General features: G+C 42.1%; 1 protein-coding gene across 1 annotated transcript in view; it reads right to left on the bottom strand.

Annotated features, from left to right (window-relative positions):
• CDK14 (cyclin dependent kinase 14) overlaps positions 1 to 13,268 on the bottom strand; it is a 320,024-nt gene extending 306,756 nt beyond the window's left edge. The window contains exons 1-2 of the mRNA XM_042801716.1: positions 13,065 to 13,268; positions 6,986 to 7,017 (exon numbers count right to left, since the gene is read on the bottom strand). Coding sequence (XP_042657650.1) covers positions 6,986 to 7,017; positions 13,065 to 13,155 — 123 coding nt within the window. The 5' untranslated portion in view covers positions 13,156 to 13,268. The remainder of the gene's footprint in view (positions 1 to 6,985; positions 7,018 to 13,064) is intronic.
• Between the last annotated feature and the right edge of the window lie 8,073 nt (positions 13,269 to 21,341).

Raw genomic sequence — 21,341 nt, forward strand, 5'->3', positions numbered from 1 at the left:
AATGACAATTTCTTTAGGCCTTAATAACATCAAAATGGCATTGTTTTGTGCACATAAAATCCATTTTGTTTAAATAAACTAGTCACATCCTACAATCTCCTTTTCTTATCCCTTCCAAATAAATAGCAAGAAGTGTCAATTGACTCAGAACCTTGATTACTGTGGATGGGATCCTGAAAATAGATGGTTGTCAGTGATATTGTGACACACGGCAAATGAGGCATCATACATGCAGAACTTCTCAGGAAAGCTAAAAAATAGACAGAAATCATTTTTACTTAGATCCTTTCATGAAAAGGAGACTTAAATATAGTCATAGGTCTGTTAGTAGCATGTCTTAGAAGAAAGAAAGAAAGAAAAAAAAAAAAAAGCATTAAAGTCTAAGCACAAAGATGGAAGAGACAGACCTATCAAGGAAGTCACACAATTATTTTTTGCCTCACAAACTGGAAATTGGCCAACAAGGCCAAGAACAAGAAGGTACTGATCCCATACGTAACAATTTGTGTTACTCTACTTAATCTACAAATAAATTACTGTGTCCCATATATCCCAAGAAAATAAACAGCAGTATTGACATGTAAGCATACTTCACCAAAATAATAAGAGCTTGTATTCAGACTCCACATCTCTGGAATGCATATAACCTCTCATCTGATTAACAAAAACATCCAACACAAAAATACACACGGACAAGTGAGAGAAGTAGGCCTGGAAATTCATCTTCATTTTGCAATGCTTCTCTGATAGCTAAAATACTTGCATGCAGATCAGAACAGATCTTTGTATGTCTGTGTTTTGGCTGGATCCTCACAAGTCACTGCTGTGGACATGGATTCAGACCAAGTTACTCCTTCGTTCCATCCATTTTCAAAGAAAAGTTAAGAAAAGGACACATACACATTAACTAGTAACATGAAACCTTCTTCCATGCAGTGTTTATAGGAGAAAAGAAGGCAGAGAAGGGGAGTAAGCAGTTTCACAGTTGACTTAACGATTTTTCTTACCCCATGGAAATAATGCACACTTTCTGAAAGGTAAATGGATGCACTGTCACCAAACATGCCAGGCAGAAGAATGCACAACTGAACACATCAATGGCTGGGGCAAAAAGTCAAACCACTGCCACTCAACAGATTCAAGGAATGCTCTGAGATTAAAACTCTTCCCTAACCACAACAGAAAGGTTCTCAAATTATCGTCTCCTAAAGCCCAGGTTTTTCCCCCAACATTAAGAACAATTCCTTTTCTGAATGACTAAAAAGTCACTGCCAAGTAAATACCAAAACCTTCGACATCGTCTCAGATTTTGCTTCAAAGCCTTGAAACTGGACACAACAGAGCAGCCATTCCGCAGTCAGCTTTTCGTGGTGGCTTTCCTGCCACATCTCAATTGCTTACTAGCTTGCGCTGTGGTCAACTAGACCTGGTTCTGAAGCACCTCACATATTCCAGAAAGCAATGTTCTTCCACATGCAACACAGCACAGGGAAGTAACAGGAAACCCTAGTCACCATATAAATATTGGTTATTCTCTGAGAAATTAAATGAGGCTGTCCGAGGGTTGGGGTTTTTTAGGCTACCGGAAGTTTCCCAAAGCAGCAGTTTTACAAACCGATGAAAGGCACATCTGTCCCACAGCTGATCCAATAAGAAGCTGCCACACTCCAGCAGAATGGCAGTATTTTCTCTCTTCTATCCATGCTCTTCATTCTCAGACTCACCTGAAGCACATTTGCTAATAAGATTATCAGTCCTCACCTAGAGTAAACAATTATTCCCTTTAAACAGCTGTGAATGGCTTTATAAAACCTGAAGTGCTGGCACTACTCTGCTACAAATTCACACGCACTAGCATCACACACCAGTCCTAAGAATCAGTGACACAATTCAGATTCATAGTTTGTTGAAATGGCCTCAAAAACATAGCACAGCAGAGACTAGTAAATACGATGGGCAAGCTGACATCTAAGCCATCTGCTGCAAGGGAATCACCGGACCAACACCAGATCCTCAGTAGTGTAAGTGAACAGTACTGGAGGGGATGAAGAAGTGGAGTTAGGAGAGGCAGGAACACAAATGCATCAAACAATCTCCCGGGAAATCTCCTTTGTAATGGGAAGGCTCATGAGACATCATCATCCCCACTTGTCTTCCCTTCCAAAGGTGGCAGACTGGAAAAATCTCTATCCAACACACAAAGACCCTGTGAATCCAAGGATTGCATAAATGAAGATGGACCTCCCACAGGAAGCATCAGATTATATTACTGACCTTTTACCTTCCTCTTTTCCCCAAAAAAAATTTGCCTGGGTCATGTCTCAAGTAACACTTCACAAGCAGCAACTTCCAATCCTGAGTTGTTATCTTCCGTCTGGAATTATGTTTCCTCTCATTTGCTTTGTGACATACATCTGAACAGACTCATTTCTCAAGACACCTGAACCACCTTTGTACACAGTTGGTAAAGTAACTTAAACCACCAGATGAAGATTTTTTTGACCCACTCCCCCGGTATTATTTCAAAACTGATTTGACACCTGTACTTCTACATTTGTTTTCCAAATTCAGTTTTAGGGTTTTTTTATTTTTCTAGCATTGCTTCCTACATCTCTTTCCCATCAGCCTTCAGTCACGTCACAACTGATTAGTGCACGCTGCTTGCTTATCCCAGCGTTAAGCAGATGAGAACTGCATCAGAGTCATCCTACACCCTAAGTCAAACCCAAGTTCTCAGCACTGATAACACCCCCACCCCACAGGTATTCAGGTTGTTTATAAACATTACCCATACAACACTAACCACTTCTCTGGAAATTCTCCATCACACCACACCACACCACACATCACAACATAAAGCAGTTCAATAGCCACCAGTCTCCTGCTTCCTAAATATAAACAAAGTCATCAAGAAGCAGACAGCTCAGCCATGGCTTGTAATGATTTTACTGTATGTAGATCAATAAAGAATTACCGGACCCAAGGAGAGATAACAAGGAGGTTTCCAAAATCCTTTGTATCACATGCTCTTCCCCAAGTCTGTCACACACCAAGGAGTGTTTCCCAGGAGTGAAATAATCAATGTTTATTCCAAGATCCTACAAAAAGTAACACTGAGTCTCAAGGTGGTTAGATTTCCCTCTCCTTCATCTCCCATAATCCAGATCCTCTTCTGCAGGAGAAAATGGTAAATATATTGTTCCATATTTATACTTCCTACATGCACTTCTCTCTCAAGCTACTTACCATAAATAAAACTTTTTTAAAAATGCACAAATGTTATTTAGTATATTATGTGCCTCCTTCACTACATCATTCAAATTCCCCTTGTTCATTCTTTACATAGCTCTATTTTTTTTTTCCAACTACACCCTTTCCTTTAATTCTTCAAATTCAAAATATTCTCTACACAAGAGTTCTGGTTCAGAGATGGGTGTCATTTAAACCAAGACATTTTTCATGGCAACATCCCACAGAGGGAGTAGCCTTTTGTGTTGAGGTTTGGGTTTTTTTTGAGAGAGACTGTGAGAGCAAGCACATTACAGAATAAAGTAGCAACTTGGCAAAACTCCCTCCCCCTTTCACACACTTTCACTTCAAACACACAGAAGTTGTTCCATGAGTGAAATAAATGAAATTTGGCTTCCTCAGAGTTGGAGACTCTAAACATAGTAAGGAAGAGATGAGTATTAAGGATTTTGCTGACATCAGAGTATTCATAACACCTCCAACCTCCTACACTCACAAGAACTTTCATTCCAGCTTTTCCATCAGCAGAGATTCTTATCACTATCCCTCAGCCAGCTCACATGCTTTTTCACCAAGCATCTAGGCATCTAGTATCAGCCAGCTTCAGGGTTACTGGATGGAGCCAGAAAGTATTACATATGCAGGAAGCACAGTCACAGTACCCTAATTTCCTAAGGAAGGTGGCCTTAAAAAAAAAAAAAAAAAAAAAAAGTCCTCTTGATATTGGGCAAAATTAACACTAAAATACTAAAATATAGCTAAACAACAGCAATACCCCTCACTATACTGATTTTGAGTCTTAAGATTATTTTATTTTGATTTCATTATGACATTGATATTAATTTATCTAGTCTGTACACATGTGGCTGAAGGTCCTAAACCATGATTTAAGTGCTTAGAGAAACCACTAACAACAGAAGGACATGAACCAACAGCTCAAGATTGACTGACAATAATGTTATGCTGTTATGAAATAAATCATAACAGCAAGCAGCTAACCAAAGGAACAGGTTACCAGCCCTGTGACGAGGTTAGTCACAACATCAACACTGGCTGTCACTCCAACAAATACACTGCAGTTCAGCCACATGTTAACGGTCTTGATCATACTCATCTGAATGAAAAAGAAAATAGTTCCAACACTGTAAGACAGAGCAGACAAGTTCTATAGTTCTTGTTACACTAACAGTCCAAACAGTCCAATCCTGAATAGTTGAAAGTTACTGCTTTAAATTTTGACAAACTACTGCAGCACAAATAAAATGTTCACTCAAGGACCAAACATTTATATAGACCACTCTTTGCATCTAGCACTACTCCCCATAGGTGTTTATCTTATGTCTCAGTATCCAGAGCAGATAATCAGTGCTTTGCCTGAAAGAATTAAACATATGTCTTCCATGCCAGAACCTACACTCAGAGAGTGAAATTTAGGTTGCTTTGAAGAGGAGGGCAACCCCTCTTTTTGTTCTTTTTTTTTGTAGTTTGCCTTCCTCAGAGAGCAGGTAACAATGTTTCAGGTCACCAGGAGAAGATGCCTTACTCCCACTCAAATAAACTAACTTTGAAAACAGGCAAGAACAGCTTGCACCCCAGCCCCCACCCTCAAATCATGTTATTTCATGATAGAAGAAACCAATCCACAAACCACTGAAAACACTGAGAATCTTCCTGCTGATTTCAGTAGGTACTGGAGCAGGTCCATGTTCCAGTTCCCAGAACATTAACAGTAAACATTGGGAGGAAAAAAAAATAGAAAAGGCTAAAGGTTTTCTTTTTAAAAAAAAAGCACACTATTACTTTGCTTCTTTGAATGAAAGACTATACAAATACTTGCCTGTATCCTAGTCATTTATTTACATGAGTCTCTGGAAGATGTCATAAGATCTTACAAAGGTAAACAGACTATCAATGGTTTTAAATGGATTAATTCAAGTGGTCCCATGGACTGAAGGCCAGCAGCATCTACAGAAAAGAGTTTTCTTCATTCAAAATTTAATCAAAGCAACACAACAGAAGGCACCAAAAGAGTGACAAATCCTACAATACTGCTTCTTCCTATTGTGCTCTGAGCTTATGGACAGGACTAAATGTGCCACAAAGATCCCCAAAACACTTCTGAAACACTTAAAAGTATTTTCTGACATGCAACTTATTCACAAGCTTTGCTGTTCATGAATCTTTTGGTCCTACTTTACTACAGGGATTAATTTCATAACCCACAGAAAGCAATTATGTGATACACTTGCCTGTCAGGTTTGATAACTTAATTTTTAGTTGTTTCTCTTCAAAGAAAGATGACTTCCTGCAGTGCTGCACATTTCTGAGCTACTGCATGTAAGTGTAAAGTAGGTAGAGTAACATCCACTAAACAGCTCATTTCTCCCCCCTCGATTCCTGAAGGACAAACAAGTAACTTCCTGATGTAGCGCTTACAATGTGCAGAACCTGCATAGGTTATTACACAGATATACCACTGCAGCCTTCAGAAGAAAGTGCTGGACAAAACCAGACCAGATCTGTAAAACAAGGATTCAGCGTCTGCCATATCCACATATCCACACAGATGTAACTTTTAGGCAGAAAGCCAGTTCTACCAATGTTATAAGATAAGTACATAGTTGGGACCGCTGTGTGATCTGACAAGGGTTCCTGAAAACAGAGCCTGACCCCAGCACCTTCACTCCAGACCTGAGAGGGGTCAAGCTCAGTCACAGCTTTCTGTGACACGTGTCAGAAAAACGCAAAACATTTATATCACTGTTACTGAATTTGAGCAGAGGTGTGTAAAACTCAGGGTGATCTGTTTAGAAAGAGATGAAGTCTGATTTGATCCAGAATCAAGGACATTAAATCATCGTTTATTTATTCTAGAATCTGGCATTACACAGCAGCTATCTCACTGTAATCAGCCAAGAATTTAAGCTTACAGCATGCAATGAAGAAGAAAACACAGAAATGCCAGAAGCGTAACGTCAACACATGAAAATACTACCATTTGCTTCCAGCTATGGTGGCAGAGGAAAGTGCAAGGCAAGCACTGACTACAGTATGACAAGTCTTCACACCTCTTCCTGCATAAACTGGCGCTGCAGGACAATTCACACTGACCTGAACCTCTTAAAGTCTACCATAAGTAAAAGCAAGCACAAATTGTGAGTAGCATATTTTACAAATTAACACACATATCGCAGGTAGGCCAGGACCCCAAACTGATTACACTGAAAAATTATATATCAATTTTATCAGTACAGCTAGCTGCTGGTTTTGTGGCGTTGGCTTTGTTTCTATTTCATAAGAAGCATCTATCTCTGTTAACATATTCAGCAAGAAGTCAGTGCAGCAGCACTTTACATAAGGTGTCCTCTCAAGGGTGATATTTTTTTCACTGTCTGTTACAGTACGGGCCTACAGTTATGAGAATTACCATGGGTAAAGATCTATAAAGTACTTTCTCCACATGCGACATTTCTCTGCGTGGAATATTTTTAACTGACCACTTTTCATACAACATGCAATTTTATTATATTCCAGAAAAACCCAAGCATTCCATTCAGAGCCTTCAACCAACAAATTCATCTGGTAGTTATTTGGCAAATGAAAATATGTTCAAGCAGTATGCATGTATTAGCACATATGCATGTCATAACAGTACTATCTATGAGTTTCTTTTAGCACTAGTGACAAATACTAAGGCATACCTGGACTACATAAGGTACAAAGATATTTAACCTACCTCATCAAAGTTGCTATCTTCTTTCTTCAAGGCTTGAAAAAAAGGAAAAAAGAAATAGTTATCTGTACTGCATTTCAATGAGCACAAAGTAACTAACACCAGCAAAGAGAAAAACAGAGCAGCATTTTCCTGTTATAATAGGAAAGAACAGGCTGGCATGAATAACAATTTTATACTCAAAATCTGAATCTGTAAATGGAACGTTGGACTGCACAGCATGTTTCCAAGAAAGTAAATTTACATATTTATGAAAAATATTATCCTCTCAGGTTAAAGAAAATAAGAGTTCGCAAGTTGTGGGTTTTTTTATTTTAATTCCTAGTGAGCGTGAAAACACTTTATGGAGAGCCTGACTGAACTTCAAAAAGGAGAAGTATAATAAACACCTAACCATGTATTCAGTTTGTCAAGTACTAAACCTTCATGAAATAATATGCATTGTGGCACATTTTTGTTTGGTTGGTTGTTTTTTTTTTTTTTTTTTAAACAATATGACACTAAAGCAGAAGAGATTTATCTTTCTTACACTGTTAACCCGCAATTAATCAACAAACAAGGAAAACAGTGCAGAAATCATGTGAACTGATAAAGCAAGAAAATAAATACATTAATAGTTCTGAAGTTGTAGCAAAGATTAAGCTGATGGAAATTTTTTCTTTAGCATACTGGATATCTTTATTGAAATGTAAAGAAAATAAATTTCTCCAAATCTCCATTGAACTGTGTCCATCTGAAGGTATGAGACTGGTTCCTTTTCTCTGTACACTACAACCAGACCAACCAGGGACTGTGTACTGCACGTTGTGAACTGAAAGCACTCGTCATTCACTTCTCTTGAAGAGCTAAAATAAGACAAACCATTGCATTGATGATTGCACTATTTCTTTTCAATTTAAAATACGAAGGTTTGCAATTTGATGGAGGTCATCTGAATGACCATACAGTTTGTGCAGTGTGGCCCCAGAAGGCTCCCTCTTCAGCATTTAAGCACCATAATGTTTCTTACACTTAAAACGCATTTATTTCTGCAGGAGATAAATACTGAAGTGCCTAGCATGGTTGAGGATCTAGACTACTGTAGTTCCTTTACTCTTTTAGATGCTCCTTCTGCCTTCAAATAGCTAGTAGTTTCTAAACCACCACCTCTTCCAACCCTGTCTTCAGAAGAAACAGCATTATCAGCCTTAAAACAAAAAAAAAACAAACAAACAAAAAAACCCACCAAAACTGTAGAAGCTGTATCAGAGGCATAACAGAGACAGGACACCCTCTGCAAAAAGTGCAGCAGCTCTGCCATGGGCAGCAAGGCACAAATCCCAGTTCTTGTACAGAAAAGCAGGGATGGTCCAGCCTTCCTTTGCTTTCAAATTTCCATTTCTCTGGGACATGAAACATGTCTTCACTCAAATCTTTGAAGATTACTGCTTTATAATTACTTATCTAGATTTCATGCTCAGTAACAAAACAAAAAAACAAACCCTGGGACTTTGCTGAGGACATTTGAGGTTCACATTGCACATTTTTATCATGAAATGCATTTTTATGGTTTTGAAGGCTAGACAAAATGTTTTCACACTGCCAATCCCAAGAACCCAGAACTATGAGTTAAGGCATTAAAAAAAAAAAAGAAGAAAAAAACGAGAGAGAAAGAGAGAGAGAGACACCTGCGGAGCAGTTTTTAAGAACACACTTTGAATCTTTTAACTTACCTTTTGGGTCACAATGACATACGAGCTACAAATTAGTATATGACACACCTAGGTCATGCTGACAAGCTTTTCTCCCTTACCAAAACACAAGATTTTCCCATTACCAAAACATTCCAAAAATAACCAAACAACAGATAACCAAACAAAATTCACAGTGTAAGAGAATAACAAGAAATGGGAATCTGTGATTCACTGCGTATTTTTGGCTTGTCTTTAACTTACACTTTTGACTAAGAGAAGCTTTCTAAGAATTGACAAAAATAAGAATATAACACTTCTGGCCACACATTTAGTCAGATTCTTTTAAACAATAATTTCACTCTCAACCAATTCACTACATATCATCTTCAAAAGAAATCATCAAACCAGCGTATTTTATACAACAAATTATATTAGAAATGGGATTTCTTCCCATCAACACAATCCTTTTCTTTTTAAACTTTTAAAAAACCTTTATTGAATTAAAAAAAAAAAATAAACTGTTTATAAATGAACTTCTCATTATCTCAGGTATGTGAGCTATGTGAGTATACATTAGCGGAGATTAGTGGAGATAACCTTTGTATTAGTGAGGAGCTAGTAACAAAGCCCAGGGATGCTTAGAAGGGCCACAGACTGCTTTCAGTGCACTGTGAGATCTCAGAAATGTTTTCTCTCTTTCTTTTCTTCCTTCCTTTCTTTCTACTCTGGTGTTAGTTTTTGACTGAAGGGATTGCATAAGAAAGCAGAAGTTAAATGTCATGAGCTGAAGAGATCTCAAATACGATTCTGGTACTATATGAACTTCAGCAAAAGCATAGCCAATAACTCTTTACATAACTAAAATATCATTATAACTTTATAAAATTATTCATTATTAATTTTAATTATATAATTATCAAAGCATAAAACTAAGAACCAAACCTAATAAAGGTTTAAATACTAAAATAAACAGTGAGTCAATTGAATCTCTAAAAGCTGATTAACATACAGTATGTATTTTGTTTATATGGACAACAGAGTACGTAAGCAAGGAAATCAGAATTTTTAAATTAATTTGGATGTCTGTATAAAAATGGATAGGCTGCCAGAAACCTATCAATAAAAAGAATTCTGTAAATTCTTCAGATTCTTAGTGAGCTATTTATGTTTAACTAAATTTTAAGAGGGACACTCCTTGAAACACCAGAAGACTTCTGCCAGGAGAAAGGGTGACTTAACTGCAGAGATAGTTCATTTTTCTAGAACTGTGTGCATGTAACCTCTGCAGTAAAAAGCCATCCCATCAATTTTCGAATATAAACTTCAATTTAGCACCATAGGCCATATACATTTCCTCCAACACTCCATGGTGCCAGATTGACCTTTACCAGACTCACACATAGCACAAAGCGAATGCTTGGGATAAAGGCTCAGAGACAGACAACTTCACACATCACATTTTTCAGCTCAGCAAAATAAACATTCTCAGTACTAGCTACTCCAGCAGTTACAGGACACATCACAATTTTGCAGGATAAACCCTATCTTCATCACCCTCTGCCAGTCACTGGAAAGGCAGTGGCTGGAAAGCATCAGTTCACAGTTAAGAAAATGGGCCATGTCTACCTGAGGCTGCCACTGGTACCCTTCAGCCCTTTCTTGTGCCCCAGGGATAACTAAGCTGGTTTTATCTAAAGATGCTGGGCAAATAGCTACAAACATTACTTAACATACTGTGACACCCAAATAAAAAACATTATAAATTCATTGCTGATACAGCCTCTCAAATAGAAAGGATTACTCTGTGGGGAGAAGGTGCTCTTCAAGGTAGTCTATTATTATCCTGCAAGCCCTAGCAAAGAAAAACCCAACACAGCCAATGGCAATTAGGATACATTTTCACCAATCTTATCCAATAAGCTAATATAATCTTTGGTATCAAAATAAAGGATTTTTGTAGTATTGGAAAGATTGTATTTGGCAGCTGGAATACCACCAACACAGGGGGGTGGCCTAGCAGTGCCTTACCATTTCAAGAATGACCATCAGATGTTCCCTACTTCAGCATGGGAAGGTCTGACTCAAAGCACCATGTTCCTCTTATATCATTTATATGATTATGCTCATGATGCTATACTGTGTGCTTAAACCTATGAAAACACATAGATTGCAGCAGAATGGGGAAAGTTAAAAGATCATCATCACTATTTATAATAAATCACAATTGAACAGAAGACTGACAAAATTCCAGATTATATGCATATTAAATGAGTAATTTGATAATCTCACCAAGGAACCAGCTCTTCCAAAAAGATCTGTAAAACCAGAGTGACAAATACCCAGAAAAACTTTTTCTGATGAGGCTTTGGTTTTCTCTCCTTCATTTCAATATAAGAGTTAAGTACAGCATGTGTTTTAACTGAGGATTTCCTGGTATGCAACTAAAGAGTTACTTGCTTTGCTTGGTCTTATCTGTGGGTCTGGTATCAGGGAGTGGACTATGTTCAAACCTCACACTGATACATCAGAAGTTTGGGGGTTTTTTTCCTCAAAGTGCAGTTACCAGAATAATGGTCAAAATATTAGAGCATCTGAAGACTGAACAGTCTTGCTGGTAGCAGCTGAATTTTAATCACAAAATAACCACCACAAACAAACAAACCAACGAACCAACCAAGCACCTGACCACACTCCTACGCACAAAGAACTGGAGGAGCTGGAGGACATTAACAATGCATGTACATAGAATCAGGCCAAGGCTTCCAAGGAAACTAGACAGTTGTTTAATTTGTGAAAAATGACAAAAAGAGATGATCATCCAACAGAGCCAACTAAAACATGCAGAAATTACCAGCCAGAGGGGCCTTGCTCCCTAAAAGGCATTAACAGGACTGTCACTGTTACAACAAAGCAGCATCCTCATTCAAAATATTTTCTTTGTTAATGACTTCCACCATTAGTAAAACCTTTCCACAGTTTTGTGTGTCTCTGTGTCTGTAACACAAACATAGAGACACGTGACAGACAAAATACTTGACTGCTTTTTTTTCTCTAATCAAAGTTAAATGCATTTTACAAGTTTAAGACTGATGATAGGTGAAAGCTATTTTCATATGGGGACAGAGGCATTTATAACCGTGACTTGACATTCACTTCACAGTTGAAATTTGGCATTTATCCTTGAAACTCCCTGGTTTACAAGCATGAATGAGCTTCTGTCAGTCTTTTTCATATTGCAATAGGACAATAAAAGATACCTGATTTCAAATGTTATCCTACACATTGAGTTTGCAGTACTTAGAAGCTAAAGTTAATACACTGAATGCATACACGACACATAAAATTTATAATGTCCACATACTTTAGCAGACCTCCTTGGTAGGAGGGAGGACCAAATGCCACAGCTCACAGCTGCAGCGCAGGCACTTCACATCCCCTCACTGGGACAAAGCAGCTCTGAAAGTTGACCCACGTCTGCCTGCCAGGCTGACTGCAAGGAAGAATGTCCCAGGGGGAAAACCGATGGGTGGGGGCTGTGGAAGGGCCCTTACAGAGGATCTGCAAGGACGGGGGCTGCTGTGTCCACTCGCCCATCCCGGCCGCTGCCCGGCCCTCCGGCACCACCTCCCGCTGCTCTCCCCGGGCAGCTCGGGGATGCCTCCCACCTCCTCCAAGGCACCTTCTCCCCCTGCTCAGCTGCGTGTCGATGCTGTCAGTGGGAATTAACGCTTTAAACAGTGAATTAAGCAAAACAGTGTGCCAAAGACCAAGAGAAACACCGGTCCAAGCAGACCAGAACTCTTTGGCATTGTTCTCGGTAACAAATTCAACTGCAAAATAAACTGGTGTCAAAACCAAACGCGATGCGGTGATACCGGGAGATAACACGCTCGGCAGCAGCGCTCAGATAACGCTACCTCCGGCTGCTTTATGTCAGTGAAAGCACGACAAGACTTCGCAGCAGATGACAGACAGACTTCTTTTGTCTGGCCTCCTAAGTCACTGTACTGCCGTTATCTGCTTCAGCATCTCATGCCTCAACTTAAAACAACGTGCAGCCCGACCGAAAAATGAATCACCAGACCTGAAACAAACCGAAAATAACCATTTGCTTTTTGCCGAGGTTTCTATTCGGCAATGGAGGCGCGGCAGCCAACTCTCATTTATAGTTTGTTTTTTCTAGCCTATTTTGGGCTAACTCCATCCCAGACCCATACACCACTGCCGGGAGAGCGCTGTTGTCTTCCCGAGCTTTCTTCCCAAGAAACGTTTTTCGGGGACGGCTCCGGCGCGAGTGTTCCCAGCCTTGCAGCCCCCAACCCACCGCCCGGCCGCCGCCCCAGCAGCCGAGCCCCCCCCGACCTCCCCCCCCCCGAACAACGCCGTCTGGCTCCGGGTGCGGGACTCACCTATTCGGCCGAAGCTCTCCGATAAAGTTCTCCGCAACTTTTTCATCTTGCTGATCTTCTCCGCGGACTGCGAGTCGATCATGTCACACATGGGGGGGCGACCCCCTCCCGCTCGCCCGCCGCCACCCCCCCGCTCCCCTGGCTCCGGGGCTCCCTCCTTGCCCCGGGGAGCCCCCGGTCCCACCCGGGGAAGGAGCCCCTACACCACCACCACCGCCGCCGCCGCGGCTGCTGCTGCTGCTACTGCTGCTCGGCTCCCCGCCGCCACCGCCCGGCTCATAGCCCCGTCCCGCCCCGCCTTCCCCGGGCTGCCCCGGCAGAGCCAGCCGCGGCGGGGAGGGCAAAGGGGGGAGAGGGGCGGGGGGGGGGGGGGGGGGAGAGGGAAGAGCAGCGGCAGGGAGAGGTGGAGGAGGGAAAGGAAAGTCCGGCGAGGGGTTGCGGACACCAGCGGAGGGAGAGAGGAGGGAGGGGAGGAGGGTGCGCTGAGAGAAAGGAGGAGGAGGAGCCTGGGAGGGCCGGGGAGCCCCGCGCCGCGGCCGGGGGAGGTGGCCGGCCCTACCCGCGCTGGCAGGCGGTGGAGCCGCCCCCCCCGCCCCCCCCCGCTGCCCCGCAGCACCAATGGAGCCCCCGCCCCGGGCGGCGGGACGGGCGGAGGCCGAGGGAGGCGGGAGGGAGGGCCGGGGCCGGGCCGGGCGGAGGGACGCGGGGTCTGGCGGGGAGCGTCCGGCTCGGAGGGAGCGATGTGGCAGTCCCCGCCGGGAGCCGCTCTAACGGACGGGGCCAGCGTGGAAAGCGTTGGCGGTAGCGTTTGGCGGGGGAGCGATACACCGTGTCCGGCCCGGGGGTGCCGGCGCCCCAAGCGATTGCGTCGCGGTCTCCTGGGATGCGCTTCGTTATCCCCCCGCGCCGGCAGGAGCCACCGCGGGGCCCGACGGAGGTCTGCTCCCCTCCCCCTCGGACCGCGGCTTTTAAAGGCCAGTGCGAGTCCTGTGGGTTCGGTGCTGGCAGAAGGCGCCCTCCCGGCCACGTTCCCGAGTGGGTGTTGGGTGGGATGCTGCCCCAGTAGCTGTGGTGAGGCCGGTGGGAAAAGGGCCGAGGTGCGCACCCAGCCCGTCACGTTGAAACCCGGGCTCCTCTCTGCTTGCGTCCCAAAGCGCAGCCGGATAATCAAGTGCGTTAGCCTGCAGCTTAATGAGGGTTGGGAGCTTTTGATCTCGTTAACTCAATTGAGCCAACATTATTGAGAAATAAATCAGTTTAACCCATCAAGATGGATGGCCATGTCTAGTCTAAAATATAAAGTAGGTACTTTTTGAGAACAATACATGTTAGGTAACACATTTTAAAACCCATGTTTGCATGGTTCAAATTGTATTTTAATGCATGTTATCCAGTTAAAAAGAACTTGGGGTTTAATGAAGCTAGATAATGCAATTTACTGGGATTAGACAGTGTCCAAGCTAAGAGTTGTTAACTCAATTTTAGAAGCACATTTGTCTAGACAAGCATTTGGGTGAGTTGGGTTCAAGCCATCTGCAACTCTAAGCTCTGGGATCGTACCTTTATATTAAAATTCAGCAAGGGTGGCCGGTATGCAGCATCTCAAGGTGGAAATCTATCATCTACTGTAATCTACTATATGTGCTTATACATGTGCCTCTTGTGGCATACAAGGTAATGGGGAGTTGTCCTGCTATATAGCAGTACAATAACACTGATAAAATGTCTTATGCACAACCCCTGAATCTACAAACAGTTTGATAAGAAGGCTTTCAGAAGTGTGAGTGCCATTGACCCTGTTAACATCTTTGAAATAGGAGCTAAACCAGCACTTTTAATGTTATCTATGTCATGTTTTGGAAGGAAACTGAGAAAGGGTGGAAACTGAAACGTTGCAGAGAGCAATGCAGGGGAAAAGAGGAGAAATAAAAATTAGGAAGAAACAGGCAAGGGGGCTAGAAGGAGAAAGGGAGTGGGGACACAAGCACTTAAGGATATTTTATTCAGTCAGTGCAAAAAAATACATTTAAATCCTTATTTAGTGGATAGTTTTCATCTTTGTTTAAAGTCTGTGACTTGCTTTCAGCAATTAATGATATCATTTCTGAGACCTTCTGAGGAACCTGTAATTATGCTTAACTGATAGATGCTGTCTTACCTAGTGAATTAGCCTAGATACTAGCACCTAGTGAATTTGGAACAACATTCCCATTTTTCCCCCTATTTCTAGGTCGGCTATGACTTTATCACTTGTGGAGGACAAGCCTCTGCCATGCTACTGCCGTGGGTTCAGCTTTCTTTGACAGAAGCACAGGCAACCTGGAACTTCTGACAAGCATCTGGCTTTGCAGCTGCTTGGGAGTGATCTGCAAGAGTACGTCAGGGTCTTTTAAATCAATTAAAATTTTGCCTAAATCGGACATCAGTGTGCTGCCAGTGAGAGAAACCAAGGCCTTGGCTTCTGAAAATCATACAACCTCAGTCTGCAGAGATGTTACACAGACTTTCTCCAGCAGAGGAAGGAAGAGCTTTAAGCTGCGCACAGATCCTCAAACTGCTCACTGCAATCTCTGTTATTCTTCCCTTGATGGTCTTTAATTGACAGAAATATTTCTATTAAAGTCCTTTTTTTTTTTTTCTCTCCCCCACACAAACCTCTTCTGTTTCCAAGGGCACTAGTGTTGAAAATTCATTGAACTCAGGAATGTGGAATTACATTTGTAGCTTTGATCAAGCTCATAAGCTGGTGGTTCTTATTTTGTTTCTCTGTATTTCCATCACCCATCTCAGGAAACCAGTAAAGCAGAAACCCGCAATTAGCAAACCACAGAGATAGCAGCTATTCTAATGAGGACATTTTGCTTCCTTGTAGGGGCAGGCTTTCAGCTCTGTTTTTATGTTTAAGTCTTGCAATGTGTGGCATAAGAAAACATGAAAAAAATGCTAAATAATATCGCTGTTTGCTGCCTTCTTCCACAAGCCTCTACCAAGTTGAAGCATGTTTGCATTTAATGGGGCATCAGGATTATAAGAAGGCAGGCATTTTATTTACAGCATCCCTTCTCACATCAACTCCCCAAAGATCCATCCTATATAAAAACCTGCTTGCATTTACTTTACAACCCCAGCATCTCTTTGCCTGGCTCTGGTAAGAATTCACTACAAATCCTGACCTCTGCCACTGCCACTGAGTCATGCTGAATCACTCTGCAAATGTAAGGATTATCAAGTACAGGAAAAATATTTGCCAGGATATCACTTGCAAGTTGGACAACGGAAGTGTTTGCCTCCGCGTATCATGCGGGCCAGCAAGCCTCATCATTCAAATGTTTTGCATCGAGGTATGGGCTGAGTTTGTTGTTTCTGAAGAAGGGGAGACAGCAGGGCTGGAAGTTTGTTCATTATTGTGTAAAATAACATGTTGTTTGAGGCTATAAGAAGTGCAGTCATGGGCCTGGAGCACGGGGTGTGCCAGCAGTCTCCTTGCTGCAGATGGAGCAGCCGCGGTTGCCCTATTCATTACTTGCAGGGTAAGATGAGACGACAAAAAATAAATCTGCGATGCATGGTGCAGATGGTGGCTCAGGGTGTAATGCAGAGCTGTGCACTTTCCAGATCTCAGGCATTTGCTGCTGATTTTACAGAGTGATTTTATGTGGCCTGAGTTCTCTCTAAATCCCAGTGCTTGTCTCCCCCCACCATTTCTCCTCAGGGGCTCTTGAAAGGCAGTGTACTTATGTTACATTCCTGGGCCAAGTGTTTGAATTTCAGAAACCTTAGGAGCACATAAACAAGCAGTATGTGTTTGTGGAAGAGGTAGTTAATGCCGTTGGTTTGGAGGGTTACGTGGGCAGAGTAAGCTCTTGCCTCAAGTGGCTTGCTGAGGGAGAGCAGGAAGGCTCTCTGGGGGGACAAAATAGTGAGCATAACTCCTCCAGAGAGAGGACAGTCTTGCCAGGCTTTCTGCTGTGGGTATAAAGTAGATCTTCATAAATCTCCCTGGCTGGAGATGTTCTCTGTTAGGCCAGTCTGCTCACCTTGAAAAGCTCTCTCTGCTGCAGCGTCTGGGACCCGAGTGCTAGGACCTGTGCTGCTTGTTATCACAGCGATCCTTTTGTGACCCTCCGGTGATGAAGATGGATGTAAACCCACAAAACAACCCCCCTCTTCTCCTTCCCCCCACAATCTCACTTTCACTTGTCCTCTAGTAATACTCAATCCAAGATGACTGTTATCCGAAGAGAAAGCCAGGCTCTGCTAACACAAATGGTGCCGTATCCTTAGGGACATGACCTTTAAGCTCTACTAGCAAAATGCATTAGTGACAAAAATTAAACTTTGGCAATAACAGAATAGTACCTGTGTAATCTATGTCCGCATCATAACTTGTTCCCCCAAAAAGCTCTCAGAGCTGACGTACCGTATATTGCCTTATTGGTGATTGTTATTAAATCCCAGTTTTTATTAACCTGTAGAAATTTCCCCTGTTGATATACTGTGCATCCCTGCTGATAAAAGGAGGGCAAACAGGCTCAGATGTTGCCTCTTCAGCCTGGCTGCTGTTGCCAGACCCTGCTCCATGGGGTGGGAAGGGATGAGTTAGGGCTCATACACGTGTCATTCCAAAGGCACAATGGGAAGAGCATGGTTTTCCTGGTACCTCATGGCTGGCTGCAAGTTAGAGGTGACCCGCTGAACCACCCGTGGTTTTACCTCTCCAGTACTGTCTCATGGTCACTTTATTTCATGTACTAACATGAGGGGTCACTTGTTTTCTGTTTCGTTCTTACTTTATACCATCACATCAGGTGAAATGGCTGCAGGTGGAACACAGCATCTTTCACTTTGATTCTTGTAGTTTCTGTCCCTGTTAGGCAGCTTCCTTATGGCATACATGAGTACACTTCCCTTTATAGGGAAGTATGAGCTCTTTCTGGTTTGGCTATGACAGTGTTGTGAGTTAACCCCAGCAGGCAGCTGAGCACTGCACAGCTGCTCGCTCACATCCCCTACCCCCAGTGGGACAGGGGAAGGAAAAAGGAAGAGCAAAAGCAAGAAAACTTGTGTGTTTATAGTTTTGTAAGTAAAGGAGAAGTGGAAGAAGAAAAAAAACAATAAAGAAGTGATGCAAAGGTGATCACTCACCACCTCCCGCAGATATACTGATGCCCAGCCTGTTCCTGAACAAAAGATGTCTAACTCCCCCTAAAATCCCCTCTTTTCTCTTTAATTGCTGAGCATGCAATTAGATGGCATGGAATATCTCTTTGGTTAGTTTGGGTCAGCTCTCTGATCGAGTTCCTTTCCAATCTCTTGTGCACCTCCAGTCTATTCACTGGTTGGGCAGCAGAGACAGCCTTGATACTGTACAAACACCACTCAGCAATAGTTAAAACATTAGTATGTCATCAGCATTGTTTTGGTCACACATCTAAAACACACCACATTATGAGCTGCCTTGGAGAGAATTAACTCCATCCCAGCCAGACCTAGTACACACAGATGGAGGGAAATCACACTGGGGATACAGAGTGGAGAGAAAAAAATAATGATGATGCATCAGAAACTGACATACTTCAAATGAACAAAGTACCATAAGTATTGATCATAAACCGAAAGCTATTATAATATATGCTGCTGTATTAATTGCGTAATCTCTGAGATTCTGCTGGGCAAGTATACATATGTTAGATTTGCAGGAATTTATGAGCTGAGATGCCTTCCAGTTTGAGATCACCTGGCTACCTAGCAACATAGCATTGATGCTGAGTGTTGTTCCCGTGAAATAAGAGGAAAAACCTTTTAATGAGCTCATTTGCTTGTTCAATCTTGATAAAAGTCTAGTAAAAGGGAAAATGGGATTTAAAATGTAATGGCCTCAGCCATTGTGATATCAGATCCCAGTGTTTTGGAGTCACTGAAATGTTCAGCAAATACTCTCATGATGAAAATTATGCAAAATGAAACAGCAGGAGGGCTGAGGCTGCTCTATTTAGATGCACTCAAAAAGCATGTGTGAATCATGTCATTTTATCATAAATATTGAATGAAGCATGTTTACTGTAACATCATGACTTTTCTTTGCAGCAAAATCCTTGGCTATCATCAGAACTGTAGAACTATTTGTACAACTGAAAGACCTGTGCCTCTATGCATACAAAGCCTGACTGACTCGGGCTGGGAAAATACAATACTTGGCAAAAACAGCCAGGAGAAATTTCTCATGAGAAAGGGTCCTCTTGTAGGTAACCCATGATTTTGAAAACGTATAGGCACACAAACCCAGTTGATTCTGGGTGTGACTATTTAAACACTACATGTAATATTATAAACCCATATGCTGATACTACATGAGAACAAGCTTGAAATATTAGCCCTAGTTTATTTCTAAGATCTCTCCGATTTTCTGTTGGTTTGCTTTGGGATTTTTTCCCCATTACTTATCTAGTTTAGTCATTTGCAATGACTATCATTTACACCAGACATATCAGAGAAGACTGCTCAAATCTGTAGGACAGAAGAGCATGATGGAAATGTTACCTCCCCAAGGAGAGAGAAACTCTCACTCAAAAATAATACAAAACATTTGCCAGGGTTATACATGAAAGGCTGCTTTGTCAAAATGGAGATCTGCCCTCTTAACATGAAAATCTAGATGGACTTCAGGCATGTATTCAAACGTCGCTTGTTCTTTCCACTCAGCTCTATCCCAAAATCAGCACCTAAGTCAGTTAAAAACAGTTCAGCCCACATGCTATTCTTCGCTGAGGGAAGGTTTTGAAAACTGTATATTACAGTTTTATTTAGTTCCTATCACTGTGGTAACGAAGCACTGCACAGAATTAAGGACCACAAAATCACAACTGAGTACTTTCCTTCACTACTAGCTTGCAATATATTTGGTCTTCATAGAGTGAGCACAGATCAGTGCTCCAGATCTCTCAGTCCAGGTCTTTCTTACAATGCAGTAGCAGTATAGGCTCTGGTTGCTGTTTAGAGTCCTTATATAGTGATAAGGGGCCTTATAGAAGTGATACCCATGCAGATAATGCAGACATGGTCTCCATTGCAAAAGTGTTGCAGTCAAAATTCACAATGGAGGACTGTCCCAAAGATGCGATAGTTGGAGAACAGGAGTACCCATCCTCTGCAAAATGAGTCAGAAGCCCAAGACACAGACAATTGACCACTACGAGGTATATTTCCCAGGAAATACAAGGTTTTGAGGAAGGTGAAAGAGAGGCTTTGTGCTTCTTTAAAGACCTGCTTCCAGGAGTTAGGGAGAAAGTATAAAGACATTCAAAGAAAACTCAACTGAAGAGGAGTTAGCAACACTAATTAGGGGCAGGGGTCGGTACCACAGCAGAACTTAAGAAGTGCATGGATTTATGTAATTAGGAGTTTTAAAAGGAAAGAAAAGGTAAGAGTGTTTAATGTAGCAGAAGATGGAGAGGCAGCAGAAATAAACAAAGCAGGAAGGAAATACTCAGAATGATAAGCTTCAAAGATGAACTATAAAACAGGTTTTGGAAGCAGAATGAAGAACCTTTGTGAAAACTGAAGGCTAGGAGCTTGTGACAGCCAGCTTGTGAGATGAAGAGTGTTTTAGCTGCATGGAGGAAGAGGAGAAGCTACACTGGACATGAAGGAGCTGCCAGATTTAAAGAGCCTGGACCTTTGTGAAAATAAGATGTGATGATTCCCTCAGTACTTTTTAAAATAATTCATGGAGTAAATGCTAAAAGGTGAGACCTCCTGCAAAATTAGGAGGAGAAAAGCCCAGGTTACTATATTAAATTTGTGATGGACTCCAGGCATACCACCTAATTACAGCACTTGTGACAGTCTTATCAGGACAGTGCTGTGAAAACTCAAGGTGGCTGACCTATAAGCCAGGTAACAACACAAGTTATTTTAATGAAGTGTCTTTCATACAAACTAGCAAGAAACAAGTCACAGCAGAGAGCATCTGCATTATATTTAATGATGTCTTAGTTCATTTCACTCCTGGTAGTCTGTGCTATTCAGAGTCTATTTCATCCATTCCCTGAGCACTGGCTGACCAGGACTGCGCAGCAACAGTCCCCACTGGGATCCCACTGTCTCTTGGAAGAACCTCTTAAAACATACAGCTCTCCATAGACAGTGAAAGGATAGGATTGTGAACAAATGCTGTGGAGACATGCTGGGTGGAGGGAGTGGTCTCAAAGGGCCGACCAGGCTGTTCAAAACATGCATTTTTGAGGTACCAGAGCTGGAGGCAAGGAGGCAAGTCAG

Source organism: Tyto alba, unplaced genomic scaffold, assembly GCF_018691265.1.
Source record: "Tyto alba isolate M040663 unplaced genomic scaffold, T.alba_DEE_v4.0 Super-Scaffold_38, whole genome shotgun sequence".
NCBI lineage: Eukaryota > Metazoa > Chordata > Aves > Strigiformes > Tytonidae > Tyto > Tyto alba.